At 45.4% G+C, this 14,591-nt stretch overlaps 1 protein-coding gene and 1 long non-coding RNA gene across 2 annotated transcripts in view; both read right to left on the reverse strand.

The window, feature by feature from the left end:
* FGF12 (fibroblast growth factor 12) overlaps positions 1-13,248 on the reverse strand; it is a 217,694-nt gene extending 204,446 nt beyond the window's left edge. Inside the window, exons 1-2 of the mRNA XM_064385680.1 lie at positions 13,093-13,248; positions 12,839-12,979 (exon numbers count right to left, since the gene is read on the reverse strand). Coding sequence (XP_064241750.1) covers positions 12,839-12,851 — 13 coding nt within the window. The 5' untranslated portion in view covers positions 12,852-12,979; positions 13,093-13,248. The remainder of the gene's footprint in view (positions 1-12,838; positions 12,980-13,092) is intronic.
* LOC135278843 (uncharacterized) lies at positions 5,299-12,819 on the reverse strand. Its single transcript, XR_010346246.1, has 2 exons — positions 12,110-12,819; positions 5,299-11,487 (listed from the first exon to the last, which is right to left on the reverse strand). It is a non-coding gene; the product is annotated as an uncharacterized LOC135278843 (long non-coding RNA).
* Positions 13,249-14,591: the final 1,343 nt, after the last annotated feature.

Genomic DNA, 14,591 nt, shown 5'->3' on the forward strand with positions numbered 1-14,591 from the left:
AAAGATGTTGTGAAATGCCAGGTGATTAGCAATTGTAACAGAAATGGGACAGCTATGTAGACTGCTACTTCTGTCCCTTCATCTGTCTTTCTGTAAGGGTGTCCTTCTGTGAGAGCCCAGATCAGGCTAGAGAACACAGCAAACTTACAGGAACACTTCTCAGACCCCATGTTTTCCTAGTGCTTCTGCATCACCATCTTTACTAGGGACAAGATTAGGGCTGAGGCACAGCAGGGACATTATCACCCTATGAGACCCACATCAGGTGACTGCCTAAACACACAGGCCTGGATAACAGCTAAAAAAAAACCCACAGAACACAAGATGCTACAATAGTGAACACCTGGAAGGAAAAAAAAAAAAAAACAAACAAAACAGAACAGAGGTTTCCTTGTCTAAAACAGGTCTTTGCACAATCTTCATCCACCGTTTAGGCTGCAGCAGCCCTACTGCAATGCCTCCAGGCCCAACACTATGATCTTTCCCACAGTTAATGAACACTGCTGCTCTGTTTGTTGCTGAAGTGGTGAAAAGCTATTGGGATTTATCACCCAAAAAATAACTAGTAAACTTCAACTTTGCTAGTCACGATGGCAGCTGGCATGGGATGCATCGCTCCAGTTTAAATTCATCTGAGATGTTTCAGAGAACAGTTGTGAGCTATGAACTGCAGAAAAAGGTGCAGAGGGAAGCTAACATCACCCCACTAGGCTGGGGGGTGAACACATGCTTTAAGTAGTGTAATAGCTCAAAACCTTTTGGATTAGCAGGAGAAAACAAACATGAGTGCCCTGGTTTCAGGGCTGCATTATACACCAATCTTCATTCCACTGAGCAGCACAGAAGATTTAAAAGCAATTTCAACAATTTTTACAATTCAGAAGTGGGATTTAACCCAGGAATCCTGCTGCTCTGCACTATCCTCTTCCTTATGACCATAAAGATGAGATGATTTTTCCAAAGCACCCTGAGCTCTCTGGGCAACAACACAACATCAAGAGCTGGATCCAACCACTCCCAACTTGTAAATGCTGCCCAGGCAAGGTCTCAGATCAGCACTGATCTAACACTAAAATCACTCTGGGTTGCTGATATTACTCCCACATAAGATAATGAAGACCTCAACCCCAGAGCACACATCAACATGTACTGTGCAGAAAGCCTCAGACTTAAGTCCAGAGCCCAAGTCAGTCCCCATGCACAGTAACTCCACTAACCAGAGTTCTGTAGCCATTCTTTTTTTATGGAATACAGACATAAGGGGCTAAACCCAGGTGATTTAAAAACTGGTGTATTCAACTTGGCACAGCTGTGTAAAACTCTGGCTCTCTATCCCCACACTTTTTTGCCAGCATGGTTGAGCTGAGAGCCAAGGGGTTTCTTTTCCAGAGGAGCAGGAGCTGATTTATTGCCTCATGTAGCTGTAATTAGCCCTTCCAGGAACAGAACTGACAGTCCAATATGTCTTTCAGCAAAAAAGAAGGATCCAATATCAGACCCATCCAGGTTTGTCTTATATCAACGAAGTTCACCGAGTTCACTGCCCATGCCGTGATATTTCTGGATTGCTCCATCATTATCTGGGGTCATAATTAGAGACAAGCTGATTGTATTTTTTCCTCAAGGAGGTATATGAGATTTTCCATTCATTACACTCAGGGCATTCAGCAGACATTGGCTAATAGCCACCTTGGTCACTATTTCTGGGGCCAAGCAGCACCACTATAAATATATGGAGTCCATAGCCATCAGTGCCAGATGGGGCTATTCTGGGACATGGGGTGAAAGCCACACAGTTCATAAACCCAGACAGCACAATGTGGTTTGAATGGTGCTTTTTGGTAAAGCTACAAGATAATCTAACCACATGAGGTCACATCTTCATGGAACTAAACCATTTCACATGGCCTTGCACGACATTTGAGCCAATAACCATTGGCAAACAATGGGCAGAACATTTGCAGCTGGTGCCTTCTGCACAGGAATATGTGATATAGTCAATTGTAACACTTGCAATTTAGAGATCAGTTCTGTTAACTGTCCTGGGAAATGATAAGGAAAAAATAAGTTTTAAAGCTTTCAATAACCCATTACTGTTTTTTAATAGTATTCGTAACAGTAATTAATAATATTTTCCCCCAAAGGAAGTAATTTCAAAACAACTTCAAACTAACATGTTATTTAGAACTGAAAATCAGTATTTTTGAAGAGAAGAATACACAGGCTTTTCTGATGATGTATCTCTCCTTTCTGGCAAATAGCACTGTGTCTCTTTTACAAAGGAAGTTGAATTGGAAACAACCATTTTTCCCAACAACTTAAGCTCCATACTTCAATAGATAGAAGATGCGTAAAGTTGATTAGGGAAATAGTACACAAGCTAAAAACAGTGATAAAGCTTTATTGTTCATATGTACCTCCAACCTGGAAAGGCCTTAAAAGCACCCCATGAAATCCCCAATCCCTCAGAAATCTGTAAGAGTTGGCTATTGTGATACATCCTCCCAAAAACAGCACACAGTAAAACTGTTTAGCTTACAGAAATGAGTTCACTGTCATTTGTGCTTCTTATTCTACCACAGGTGCTGACAAACTGTTGTGAATCTAAGGCAAGCTCCATCAGAAAGTGCAGGGTCCAGGAAGCCCTTGACTGGCCTGGATGGCAAGGGAAATACTGGGTCCGATCTAGTTCAGCACAGAAATTTCAGAAAATTGGATTTTTTGCAAAATAGATCTGATTTTTAGGCAGTTCCATTGCAAACAGAAAGGGAGAAGAGGTAGATGTTTCATTTCAGTGATCCTGACAGACAGAAAACAGCCCAAAATGTCCTGCCTTAGGCTTTGCTAGAACACTGACTCCCCCTAAGGCTGATGTCCCAGACACTGAGGAGAGGGACTGTCCACAGGCAGGGAAGTCTCAGAAGACAAAGTCCTCACATGTGAGGAGACAGGATGGAGAGCCAAGCACATCTGCTGGGTGCCACGGGCAGGCTCCAACCCAAAGCCAACTTACAGAACTGATGTGAAGGTACCAGGGAGGGACTGAGGTGGGAGATATCCACCTACACGGTCCTGGTTTTCTCCAAGCCAACTGCCCAGCACAGCTACTTTCAAAATCAGCTGGAGCCACAGTCAGGACATGCTGTTTGGTTTGGGTTACCAAATCACCATGCAGCTTCTGGGTAATAAAGCTGACTTCAGGAGTACAGTAACAGTCCTGCCTTTGAGATTACTGAGCACAAACTCATGCTTCACATGAGCATAAATGCATTTCAGAGGTGGTGATGCCAGTTTTAACAGTGCTGAGATTCAGCGAGACTCTTCTGGATTCACTGCTCCTGAAAACCTTTAAATAAAAAAGGACCTGCCTGTGTTTTCATATATACAGCAGTGTGTCTATAATGGGCCATCCATCCAAAAATTCCCACTGTTTGGCTGACTTGCACAGCACAGAGTACTGCCTGCACTAGATGATCCCCTTGGATGCAAAGCTCAGCATCAGCCTCAATGTCCTGTTCTCAGTTTCACAGACAACAGAGCATGAGGCTAAATTCGGCACCCAGATCTGCTGTCATCAACCTTAGGGCAGTGCCACAGAAGGGACAATTTAACCAAAACCAGTATTTTCTTACTATAAATAATTAAGATATTAAACACACTCTGTTCTTTGTCTCTGTATACTGCCCACGGCTGTATGCTTTAGTATGTCAGGCTTGTCCTCACTATTTCTGGGATCCTTCTAATCAAAGGAGGTGGGAAATTCATCCCTAGTACCTTTATTTTCCCTTTTCTAAAGAAATAAACAAAAAATCCCACAAAGTCTTGCTGTTCCTGGATGTTGATATTTTTTGAGAAGGGAATGCACTAAAAGCATCATTTAGCTCTGAGAGCCTGCAATGCATGTTACTGAGAGATGAATCATGCAAATAAAACTGACAGGTAAATCTAGATATCTGGCACTATGTTTAGTAGCAGTGGCAGAGACATGTCTCAGCACAGAGCCACTTGTAAGTGTAATTCATAGTCATTTTTAAGATGGGATGGATAATCTGACTTTTGAAGATACCACATAGCAATTTTAATAGCAGCTGCTAACACAAATGTCTCAAGGCTATATAATTTGTGCCAATAAAGTAAATTGCCTTGAAAGTGGCAGAAGAAAGTAAAAGGTAAATAAGCCACAAATGTTTGTTATTTTAGCTTCCCCTTGAACCAATACAAAATTACTTCTTCAAACTTTTACTACTTCTTCAATAGATAACCGAGGTCTAAAGGCAGTTAAATAGGTCTTACACCTTATCATCAGTATTATTTCCTTTGTTTTCAGTTCAGTAAGGCATTAGAGACCTGGCCTTTGCCTACTGACCAAATGAGGCTTTTACCTACTCCAGTGCAAATCAGGAACAGCTCCACATACTACATTGAAAATCTTGACTGGAAGAGGAGACTCAGGACAGTAATTTTTAAACTTCTCTGCTGATTTCCCCAGCACTTCTCACATTGCAACAAAATGGTTATTATTTGCAGTATGATATTTCTCCACTGGGGCACACTGATAGGAATAACTAGTTCAAAAATTAACAGATGACTTTGTCAATGCAATTATTTGATAATGTATGGCACCAGTTAAGGGGCAGGCTCAGAATACCAGGGGCACTGGTCAATACTAAAAGGGAATGTGAATTCAAGGCCAGAAAATATCTCAAAGCTCAGATTCAGCCTTCAAAGAGATCAAATAAGCTGGAAATATTATAAAAAGCAGGTCTTGCTGAGGAAGCTTATTCTACTGTCAACCCAGTTATGCTGCAATGGCTTGTTAGTATCAAATTAGGAAATCCAAGTCTCCCTTCATGTATAATTAACTTTTTTTCCCCTCCATTTACTGGAAGGTGCTGGATTCTACATTTTTCCTCATTTTGGCATTACTGCTGTTCCCCTGTCACCTACAGTATGGTAGAGCCACTAGTATGTACAAGACTGAATTCAGAGCTATTCTAAAGGGGCAGAGAAATGAACATTTCTGCATCATAGCAAGCACAGTGTGTGCAAAGATTCTCAAGCGGAGAATGAATTCAAACTCTATGTGCTCTCCTTGAAAAAATTCAGAAAATGAAACTGAATCTTAAAATACTATCTATGATGAAACAATAATTCTGGATACGTGGAATATGTTGGTGTTTGTTTCTTATTTCTAAAGCTACTGCTGTAAAATATTCGTAACAAGTTTCATACTCACTGAAGTACTCCCCAAAATATATATTCACGACTACACATCAATAAAGGATGAAGCTCTGAGGCTGTCCTTCAAAGAATAACTTTATTCCACTCTGTTCAATTTCATACAAATACAGATTTGTTCTTTCAAGTTGCACAGACACCTGTAATTCCACTCCACCCCAAACAAATCACAGTCAAACAACCACCACCACATCTGGATCCTGCTCCTCAACGCCCCAAATAATGATGAACACAGAGAAGAGAAGGGTGCCAGTGAGAGGAGGAAGAGGTGAGGTCCAGAATCTGGAACCAGAGAGTTCAAGCTCCTCAGTAGGGTCATGTCAGAGACCAACATCAACTGGAAGATCCCCCAGGGTCTCCAGTTCCACATTATCTTGCATAGTAGTATCACATCACTTAAGCACACCCATCCTACCAATAAACTCGTCTGCCTGGACTTGGAGAGAAAAATAAACAATGATAGCACTTTGCATTGGAGTAAGCATTGCATACAACTCTCAGTGACCAGATGGGCCTCAGCCAACCTGAAGAGGCCTTCCTGCTTGTCAGACTCTTTTGGAAACGCATTAAATGCTAGGAAAGTGTTTTTGCATCAATAATACATTCCAGTGACTGAGAAGGAAGGCAACTTTCCCTCGTTATACCAGTAAGACATTCAGCACTTCTGGAGGATTTATGAAGAAAATCCAAGTAGCTACATTCAGCAAATTAACCTTACCTATTGAAAGCTGGTGGCAGATAAAGCCAGCCGTAAGCCAGCCTCCAGTGGGGGGATGAAACACAGAAGGAAGAAGCACAGCTCAAGGGAGAAAAAAAAAAACAGCTTTCCAAATTAGAAATGCTGTTCCATGCTTCCCTGATTTCTTGCTTTGCACATGCTATTAAAAATAGCAAGCAGAAACGCCTTACTTCTCCAAGTGCACATCCTGATGCACACACAGCCTCCCTCGGCCGCGCGGCGCGCCGCAGGATCGCTCCGGCGCTCCACGGAGCAGCCATCATCTCCAGCCACAAGATCCCCACTGAAACATGACGACACCATAAATGGCTTAATTCAATCTGAAGAGAAAAGCCATAGCTTTCAATGTGCATCCCCACATAAGTATCGAATCATAAGGTTCATCCAAACCCGAGACCTGGGAGAAGAAACTCAATGAATTAGCCCGATGATTTGTAGTCTTATTGACTATAAAGAACACAGGGATACAGGAGCTGTATTAAAAGGAAGCATCCTTGTACCACTGACAGGAAAATAGTCAACTTTTTCTTCAATCATTTTAAGCATAACAGCATTATTAAAGTCTTTACAATTTGAATGAAAGCATTAATTACTATACCCATCAGGAATATTTTTCATTGTCAAATTGCCTTTTACCATGCTAATAAACACCATGATTTGCATGTAAAAATTAATAATGTTACCTCATTTATAGGTCAAAACACACAGACTAAAATAGTTTCTGTAATTCTCCCTAAATAACTAGCTCTTGCATATCAAGTTTTATGGCACATTAGAAATGAGTGCAATTCAAACAAGATTTGAATAGCTGAGTAGATAGAGAGGGAAAGATAAGAGCAAATAAGGAAAACCTTCTGGTAAGCTAAGCCTCAAAAAAAAAAAAGCTTACCAAAAAAAAATCACATTTTTTAAAAATTTCTGGACCCCGTATGACCTAGGGATGAAACAGCTGTATGCAGGTCATTACTCAAAGTATCCACAGATTATGCCTCCAGCCACTCTGGGTATAAATGGTATATCAGAATAACTGAATGCATTTAAAAAAAAATTACTTTCAATTACTCTTGCATTTCATTCAGTCCAAAAACAACATCCACAGTTCCCAGGTAACTTGTGGAAAAGGGCTGAAGGATTTGGCTGTTTTCATAAGAGCCTGATGACCAAGTCCTGCACCAATTTTTATAAGATCTAAGACTATTCTTAGAGTCCTCCTCCCACCTTTGTTTAGTAGCATGGTGGGTTTGTTGGTATGGAGGACTATGAGCATGGCCACTTACTTTTCCCCCTTAATTACCTGCTTGAGCACATCAGAGGCCTGTTAGAGCACAGATATGTCCTGGGGTACCATACCTACTTCCCTCAGCATCAGATTGGATTGGATCACGCTTCTCATTCAGAAGCTGCAGATGCCCACCCACAGTACTTCAGCAGCTATCAAATGATGGTTAATAAAGGTACTGGACTCCTACCTGCTCTTCTAGGTGGCAGCAAATAGCCAAGGTCAGCTCATTTTGCAAGAGCCACACAGCAACCCAAGTTCTTATCTTTCAGCCCTCCCAGGACAGTCATGTTTGTGTTGAGCTTAATGTGATTTCTAAAGCATTGGGAACAGACATTTCTCTTCCTTTCTGAAATGCATTAAAGAAAAGCAAGACTGCAGTGCTAACTCAGTGCCTGACATTCCCCTCCTCTTTGGGTGGAGACTGAGTCCGAAGCATAGCACCAAAGTCCAAAGTAATCTTTCACAGCACCCCACTCCAGCCTCAGGGATAAGGTGATGAGGTCAGGCAATCAAAGTGCTCCCCTGCTATACAGAAAGCTGGAACCTACATTGAAATGCACAGCCGGGGGCACAGGGGAGCAAGCAAAAAAAGATCAGGCCATTTATTTACCTCCCCAAATAAGCTTCCCTCTGTCAAACTTCAAGCAGCCAGTTTGAGAACTGCTGGCCTCAGTGACATGCCCTGGATCTCACAGAGCACATCACTGTGAAAGGCTGAGAACATGGAGCTGCCTCCTCTGTGGAAAATGCACTGCTCAGAGAAGCCTCTGACCACCCTGACAGAGATGCAAGCATTCCCAAAAAAAGAAAACAGTTTTATAACAAAAGTAACAGTGTCACTATTTTGTTTGCGTTACAAACAAGCATCTAAGATGTCTTTCTTGCGTGACCCGGACTTTCCCAAAGTAATCTGCACTACTCCAACACATGTGACAGTATGTGCTGCAGACTCGCCTCTAGCAAACACAGGACATGTCAGAAAGGTGTATTATGGGGTACAGTTTGACGTGAGCATCTCAGACAGCTTCAGGACATGAACTATGTCTTGGATCTTTAAGAACTTTCCTTTGATTGCTGAAGAAAGCCACAAAGGTGGGAACAGCGCACAGTAACTCCAGAACTGCATGTTCTCACTTGCCACCCTCTCTCACCTTGTCCACAAAGTCTGTCTTCAATCCTAACATTCACTGGCTCTTGTTGGGTTTTGATCACAAGTTCTTCAAGGTGAAGATTCTGTCCTTTACAGGCATAGCATGCAGGTAGCTGCACAGAGGAAGCAGGCCCACAATGCTGGGGCTGCCCAAGAAGGCTTCAGAGCACCCCTGGTGGGACAAGATGGATCCAACCACTCCACCCATTCTCATATCCACAAGACAGCACAATGCAAAGAGCTCAGACCTGTTTGCCAGTCCCAGGAAGGGGAACTCTGTGCCCTGAGTAAATGGGATCTTACTGCTTAAGGCCTTCCACTTAAAGGCCCGAACATCCCGTGTCTATGAACAGCAGCATTGTGGCTTTTCTACAAAGCCAAAATCCTGCTCCCAGGTTTGTGACTGGGAAGGGAACATGACTCAGGTAGCACTACTGTGGCAGCATCTGCCTAGGACAGTCACACTGCAGAGATGTCCTCTGCAGACATCTCCTCAAAGCTTTGGGACCCTGAGCAGAGGAGAGCTGTAAGGACAGGTTCCCTGGCTTCTCCCACACAGCCTTCTTTGCATGAGGATGGGGGTTCTGTGGGCAGACCTTCTGCAGGGAGAACGTCTCTCCAGCTGGGCAGGACCATGGCTCAGGGGACTGACAAGAGCATCTCCACATCTGAGCTAACACGCCTTAGCTTTGCCATCCCCACAGACACCTGACATGAAAAGTCCTGCTGTATTTCCTAGCTAACAGCATGCCTCCTATGCCAAAGGCAGCCTCACCAGCCACCCCACAGCCACCAGTGCCCAGCACTGACTCCCAGGGACAGCAGAGAGCACCAAGAACTGGCTGGGCCCCAAGGAAGGTTCAGACAGACAGCCTGGCCCTGCCCCCCGTACAACACTGACACATCAAGACCCCAGTCCACAACTCAGGCAAGATAAAAGTAGTAATCTGTGTTTTCTAGCAGTGAGGGAGAAAGTGATTTCTGTGTTTTCAGGAGCAGAGAAAAGCATATTGCACCTTCAGAGGAGGAGAGCTCTCCCTGCAGCAAGGCTAGCCTGCAGTCCCTCTCTACTCCATCCAGAAGCCCAGGGATCCACTCCACACTGTGCAGCTTGACTCTTGTTCAGCTGATTTCTTTTCCAGCCTCTGAGTCTGAACATCACTGCATGACGTTCCTTCCTCTGCTAAGCATCTTTCTAACTGTGACTGAGGAATCTGGCAAGTGACCAAGTATTCTTTAACCTCCACATTAACTATTGTTAGCTTTGGCAAAGCCCAGCTCGCGGGATGCCTGGTGTGGTATCGCTTACTGCTGCAGCCCACAGGAACTGCTGTAGTGGCGAGATTCAGAGAACAGGGATCAGGTAGCAGATGCAAAACAGAGCTCTCACCCACAGCGCCCTGCATCCCCCACTGCCTAATGAGCTTTGGGAACAGCTACAACTTTTAAGCTCCTTACTTTTGCAAAAGGTTTGGAGACAGTGAATGTGCAGAACAGAGTCAGAGAAGCTGTAAGTTAGATGAGGCCAAATGCTACTTTTAGATCACCAAGATGTGTTGGTAACTTTGCAGCTCCACAGAGTGTTATTTATCTTTTAGGCATGGTGAGGAGATAGATGTTTGGCTCTAGCCAGCTTTGTCTGCTGGAAGATGGCACAGGCTGCACCTCCTCCTCAAACCTCAACAGAACCCTCTTGGCTTATGCTCTTACTGCTACATTCCTAACAGTAAAGTCTTTAGTCCCACATCCCACTGCACAAAAACTAGGATATATCTTTCTCCCCTCATTCTCGTAAGTACGTCCAACCAGTGAAATCAGTTATGGCTGCTCTAAGCAGTGCCAGAGATGGTTCTTTAGCCCATTTTTTACTGCAGACTGCAGGCTTTGCAAAGCACCAGCTCCAGCCATATTCAGACAACCAAGTTCTACTGATGGCAAATCCTGTGCAGAAATGTCCACAGCATTCATCAGGGATAGCTGAATTCAGGGACCAGACGGCAGGTTTTCTTAAACAGACTTTATGTTGCTTAATATAGCACACACTCTTCCTCAGTATCTGCACAACACTGAGTTGGAGATGTTCTGAGATTTGCACTAAGACTGGAGAGGTGGGAGAAAGGCTGCAGGAGGAAGCATTTAAAAAGCAAGAGATGACTTTGTAGAAACATCATCTGCAAGCAACAATCTCCTACCAGAGGACTCGCAATGCAGAGGCCTGGTTAGTAATGAAAACAAAATGTAAACCAGTGCGTAGTCAGGCAATGCAGTTGCAAATCCATCCAGGATTAGTCTCTAAAGCTGAAGATGTGAAGAGTTTGGTCTGGCTCATACCTTTCCTCCAGGGAGATGTCCTGTATTGTGCCTCACTGCACACCTACACAAAACTGCTCCATGAGACCAGTGCACCACAGGCCTGCTCGTGCCACTCCAACACTACCCAAGTTACAAAAACTACTCCAGTGCCAACACAACTGGATCCCTGCCGTGAGAAGACTTCCTTTGCCTTCTCATTTCTTCATTGAGATGCCAAAGTTTCTTGTGTATTTCCATTAAGGTCATCCCTGCTTTGGACCGGTCTCATCTTGGTACCTTGATTTCTGCTGGGTTTGCTCTCAGGAGCCCTTCTTTTTACATAGACAGAGGAAACTCAGAGTATTTGTTCCCTTCCTCTACCCCATGAAGGAAAATCTTTAGTAACAGCAAACTGCTCAGAATTTTTTTGCATCAAAATGAGTAGTGACTCTTGGGCTTGCCTCATTCCCACTAGCCCTTCCACCAAAGCCAAGCACCCAAACTCATGGACTGCTGTGGAGCCCATCTTGCAACTAATAAACACAAGTACCAGCAGCCCCAAAATCTGCCTCAGCAGACACTCACTGCCAATTCAGGCAGCAACTGCAGCGTAACAGTCACAGTTTGCCCAGGATAGGAGCTGGACAACCCTCCTCCTGGAGATGCTTTTGCCACCAGCTGCCTGGATCCTTGTTTTATTGCAGATGTTTCCTTCCTGCTCCCTGCACAACTCCTCCAGCTACACGAGCTCCATCTGAAGTTCCACGGAGAGCCTTTTGCCTGCCCCTGTAGTGCACAACAAGGTACGCAGTGTGTTATACTAAATTACAGTCTGTTTGTTTCGCATCAAGGCAAGTACCAACAGGACATTCACAAGGCAAAGATGTGGCCATCTCAGGTTAACTGTGAAAACAGCATGGATAGTACAAAAAATATCTTTAGAGCTAACATGACTGCTGTGAGCTTTTTAATTTAAATAAAGTCTTCACAGATACGCTTTCTTAAGAGGTACTTACGTGTTCCCCAAGCCTTGGTATGTTTATTGATCACTGCCCACAAGAAACTGTACTTTATAGGACATACTGCCTCCTTATGATTGAAATAGCTTCCTTCCTTAATCAGCATATAATCAGATATTCCCACACAGGAGAACTATAGCCCTGATTGACAAGATAGTTACAAAAATAAACCTGGGATTTAAATATAGCTCGCTCGTCTCCCTGGAAGGTATGTAGTATTGTGTTATACAAGTCTACCATAATTTTCCTTGAATTAATATAGTCCATATTGCCCCACTGCCCTGATCACTATCAATTAAACTGCTCGCAGATTTGTGTTATACAGGAGAGCTGGCAGCTGCCTTGGGTGGGAATGGCAAGTCGCCTTTCCCCTGCATGGACTGACTTACCAGCAGTACTTCATTGGCAATTAACACGTACGGGCTTTGAGTTCATGTACCAGTTGAATGCATGATTTCCAATGCAATTGTAGAGGTAGATGGGTAAATAAGTGTGCAGGACCACACAGCTATGTATGGAAACAAAACGCATATGCTCAACCTGAAGGGATATACATGGATGAGACAGCTCTGTATGCAAACGCACAAGCTAGCCAGGCAAGATTTAATTATCTCCTCTTTCTAGGGTGGACAGTTCAATAGCACAATACTCATTGCATTTCTTCCAATCTATCAGGATGTTCTGATGTATTAAATATGCAATGTAACGAGGGCAGAGCTCTATAGCCCTGATCTCGTTTCAGAAAAAAAGAAAAATTAGATTTTTTTTTTTAAACCCATTCTAATCATAAAATGCTTTTCATCTGTTAAAAACCTCTCCACTGCTGACTGGCTAAAAAACACGGGACAGACCTCATATTTATTATGCAAATCCTTAGCATTAAGAAAACAAATCACCAACTAACATCTGTCTCGCCCTAAAGGAAAATAAATTTTAAAACCCAGGCACCTTTCCCCTCACTCCATAGGCAGCGGGCCGAGCACCCCGCGGGATCGGCAGGGACGCGCTCCCCGCCGGTGCTGCAATGTCCCCAGCACAGCGGCAGCCTCGGCCGCCCGGCCCCGCACCGGCCCGGCCACTGCGGTCCTTTCGCCGCCGCCCCCCCGCGCCCGACCCACCTTTCCCTTCCATCGCGGAGCCTTGCGAGCGCCGGGAAGTTGCGGGAAGACGCGCACCCTCCTCAGCCGAGAGCCCGGCGGGCAGAGCCGGCGGCCGCTGCCTCGCTCCGCGGTGGGGACGGCGCTGTCACAGCCCCGGAGCTGCAAGCAAGCAAGCGGCGGGGGGGACGGCGTGAGCCGCCGGGCCCCCCCCAGCCCCCGCGGCGCGGGGCGCGGCGCGGGGCGCGGAGCGGCGCGGGGGGAGCGCGCGTTACCTGGGCGCCGGCGGGAGCTGTCCCTGGCCGAGCGGTGCTGCGGGGGCGAGTGGCTCCGCGGCCCGCCGCGCTGCCTGGCACCGCCCGCATGCGCGCCCCGCCCGCGCCCCGCCCCCGCACCGCGGCACCGCCGGGCCCGGCTGCGGGATCCGCGCCGCGCAGCGAGCGCGGCTGCGGGCAGCGCCTCCGGCCGCGCCGCCCGGCAGCGCTCGGGGGCTCCGCGCGGGCACGGACAGCGCCGGCGGCAGCCCCCGCGCCGCGCGCCCCAGCCCCGGTGCTGCAGGAGCGCGGCCGGTCCCGCGGGTGCCCCGCAAGCCCCCAGAGCACAGCGGCCACGCCGGGCGGGTCGGGCAGAGCGCGCCGCTCGCCCCCAGCCTCCCCGGATCCTGCGCGCACACCTGCAGACTCCGAGAGGATCTCTCAGGAGATGCCCAGTCTCAGGTTCAGGCCTTCCCTGGATATGTTGTTTCAAGATTAATTATGCTGATTCATAAAACATCCACCTCATGGGTAGTTTATGCTTTTCCACCTTTGCATCCAGCCACTGGATTTCACTCCTGGTTTTCACTCATTCTCCAACTCATTAATAAAATAAGCAGTCCCCTGCTAATAAGTTGATAAAACATTCATACCAGGATCAAGTCACTTTTTTTTGGAGAACAAAGAGTTCATCCCTGTTAGAAAGTTTCTCCACACTGGAATTACTGCTTAAGTTTTTTTCAGATTTTTAACTTTTGTGCAATGGGGATGGTAAAACCCAGTTCTGTGTTTATGATTTGTGCAACTGAAAAAGCAGCTCATGGCATCCTGGGAGCTACACAAATAGAGGATAGATGGCTCCAGCACGATGTAAGTTTCTAAATACAGGAACAGTAACTCCTTTCTTTCACTGTTCCTGTATACATCCTCACATTCACATCTTCCCTTGCAAAACACTCCGTAATGGTCTCTCATTCTGAGCTACTGCAAACCATCCTCCAGACACTACCTATGGGCATTCACATCCCAAAGCCAAACCCTGAATTCGGTTATGGAGGTGAACACTGCACACATCATTCCCCTTAGCACACAGCCCAGGCAGTTCAGCAACACCTGCTCCAATCTCAGCTGCCACCCCACAAAGTGCCAGGGAACTTAAGTTAGAGATGGCCTATTAGTGCAAAAAAACCCCACTAGAAACAGCTCAGGATGAAGACCCAGCACATAAAATTCACATTTTAACTGGCTCCTATCCATTTATTAGGTCCTACACTATTGTGAAGAATGACATTAGGGTTTTTTAATTTCAGGACTGAATAGTCAGGTACTGTAGGCAAGCTGTGACTCAAACTGTGCTATAGAGAACTGATGAAACTGACTTGGAAACTGAAGAAGCAACAGACATTTACTTTGACCTTCTAGTCAAATCATCAATTCTTTCTTTGACTGATGTGGGATCTTATTTCCCTGTTACTATATCTTTACCCACCATCAATACCAAACTGACTCAACTACACTTC

This window comes from Passer domesticus, chromosome 11, assembly GCF_036417665.1.
Source record: "Passer domesticus isolate bPasDom1 chromosome 11, bPasDom1.hap1, whole genome shotgun sequence".
Lineage (NCBI taxonomy): Eukaryota > Metazoa > Chordata > Aves > Passeriformes > Passeridae > Passer > Passer domesticus.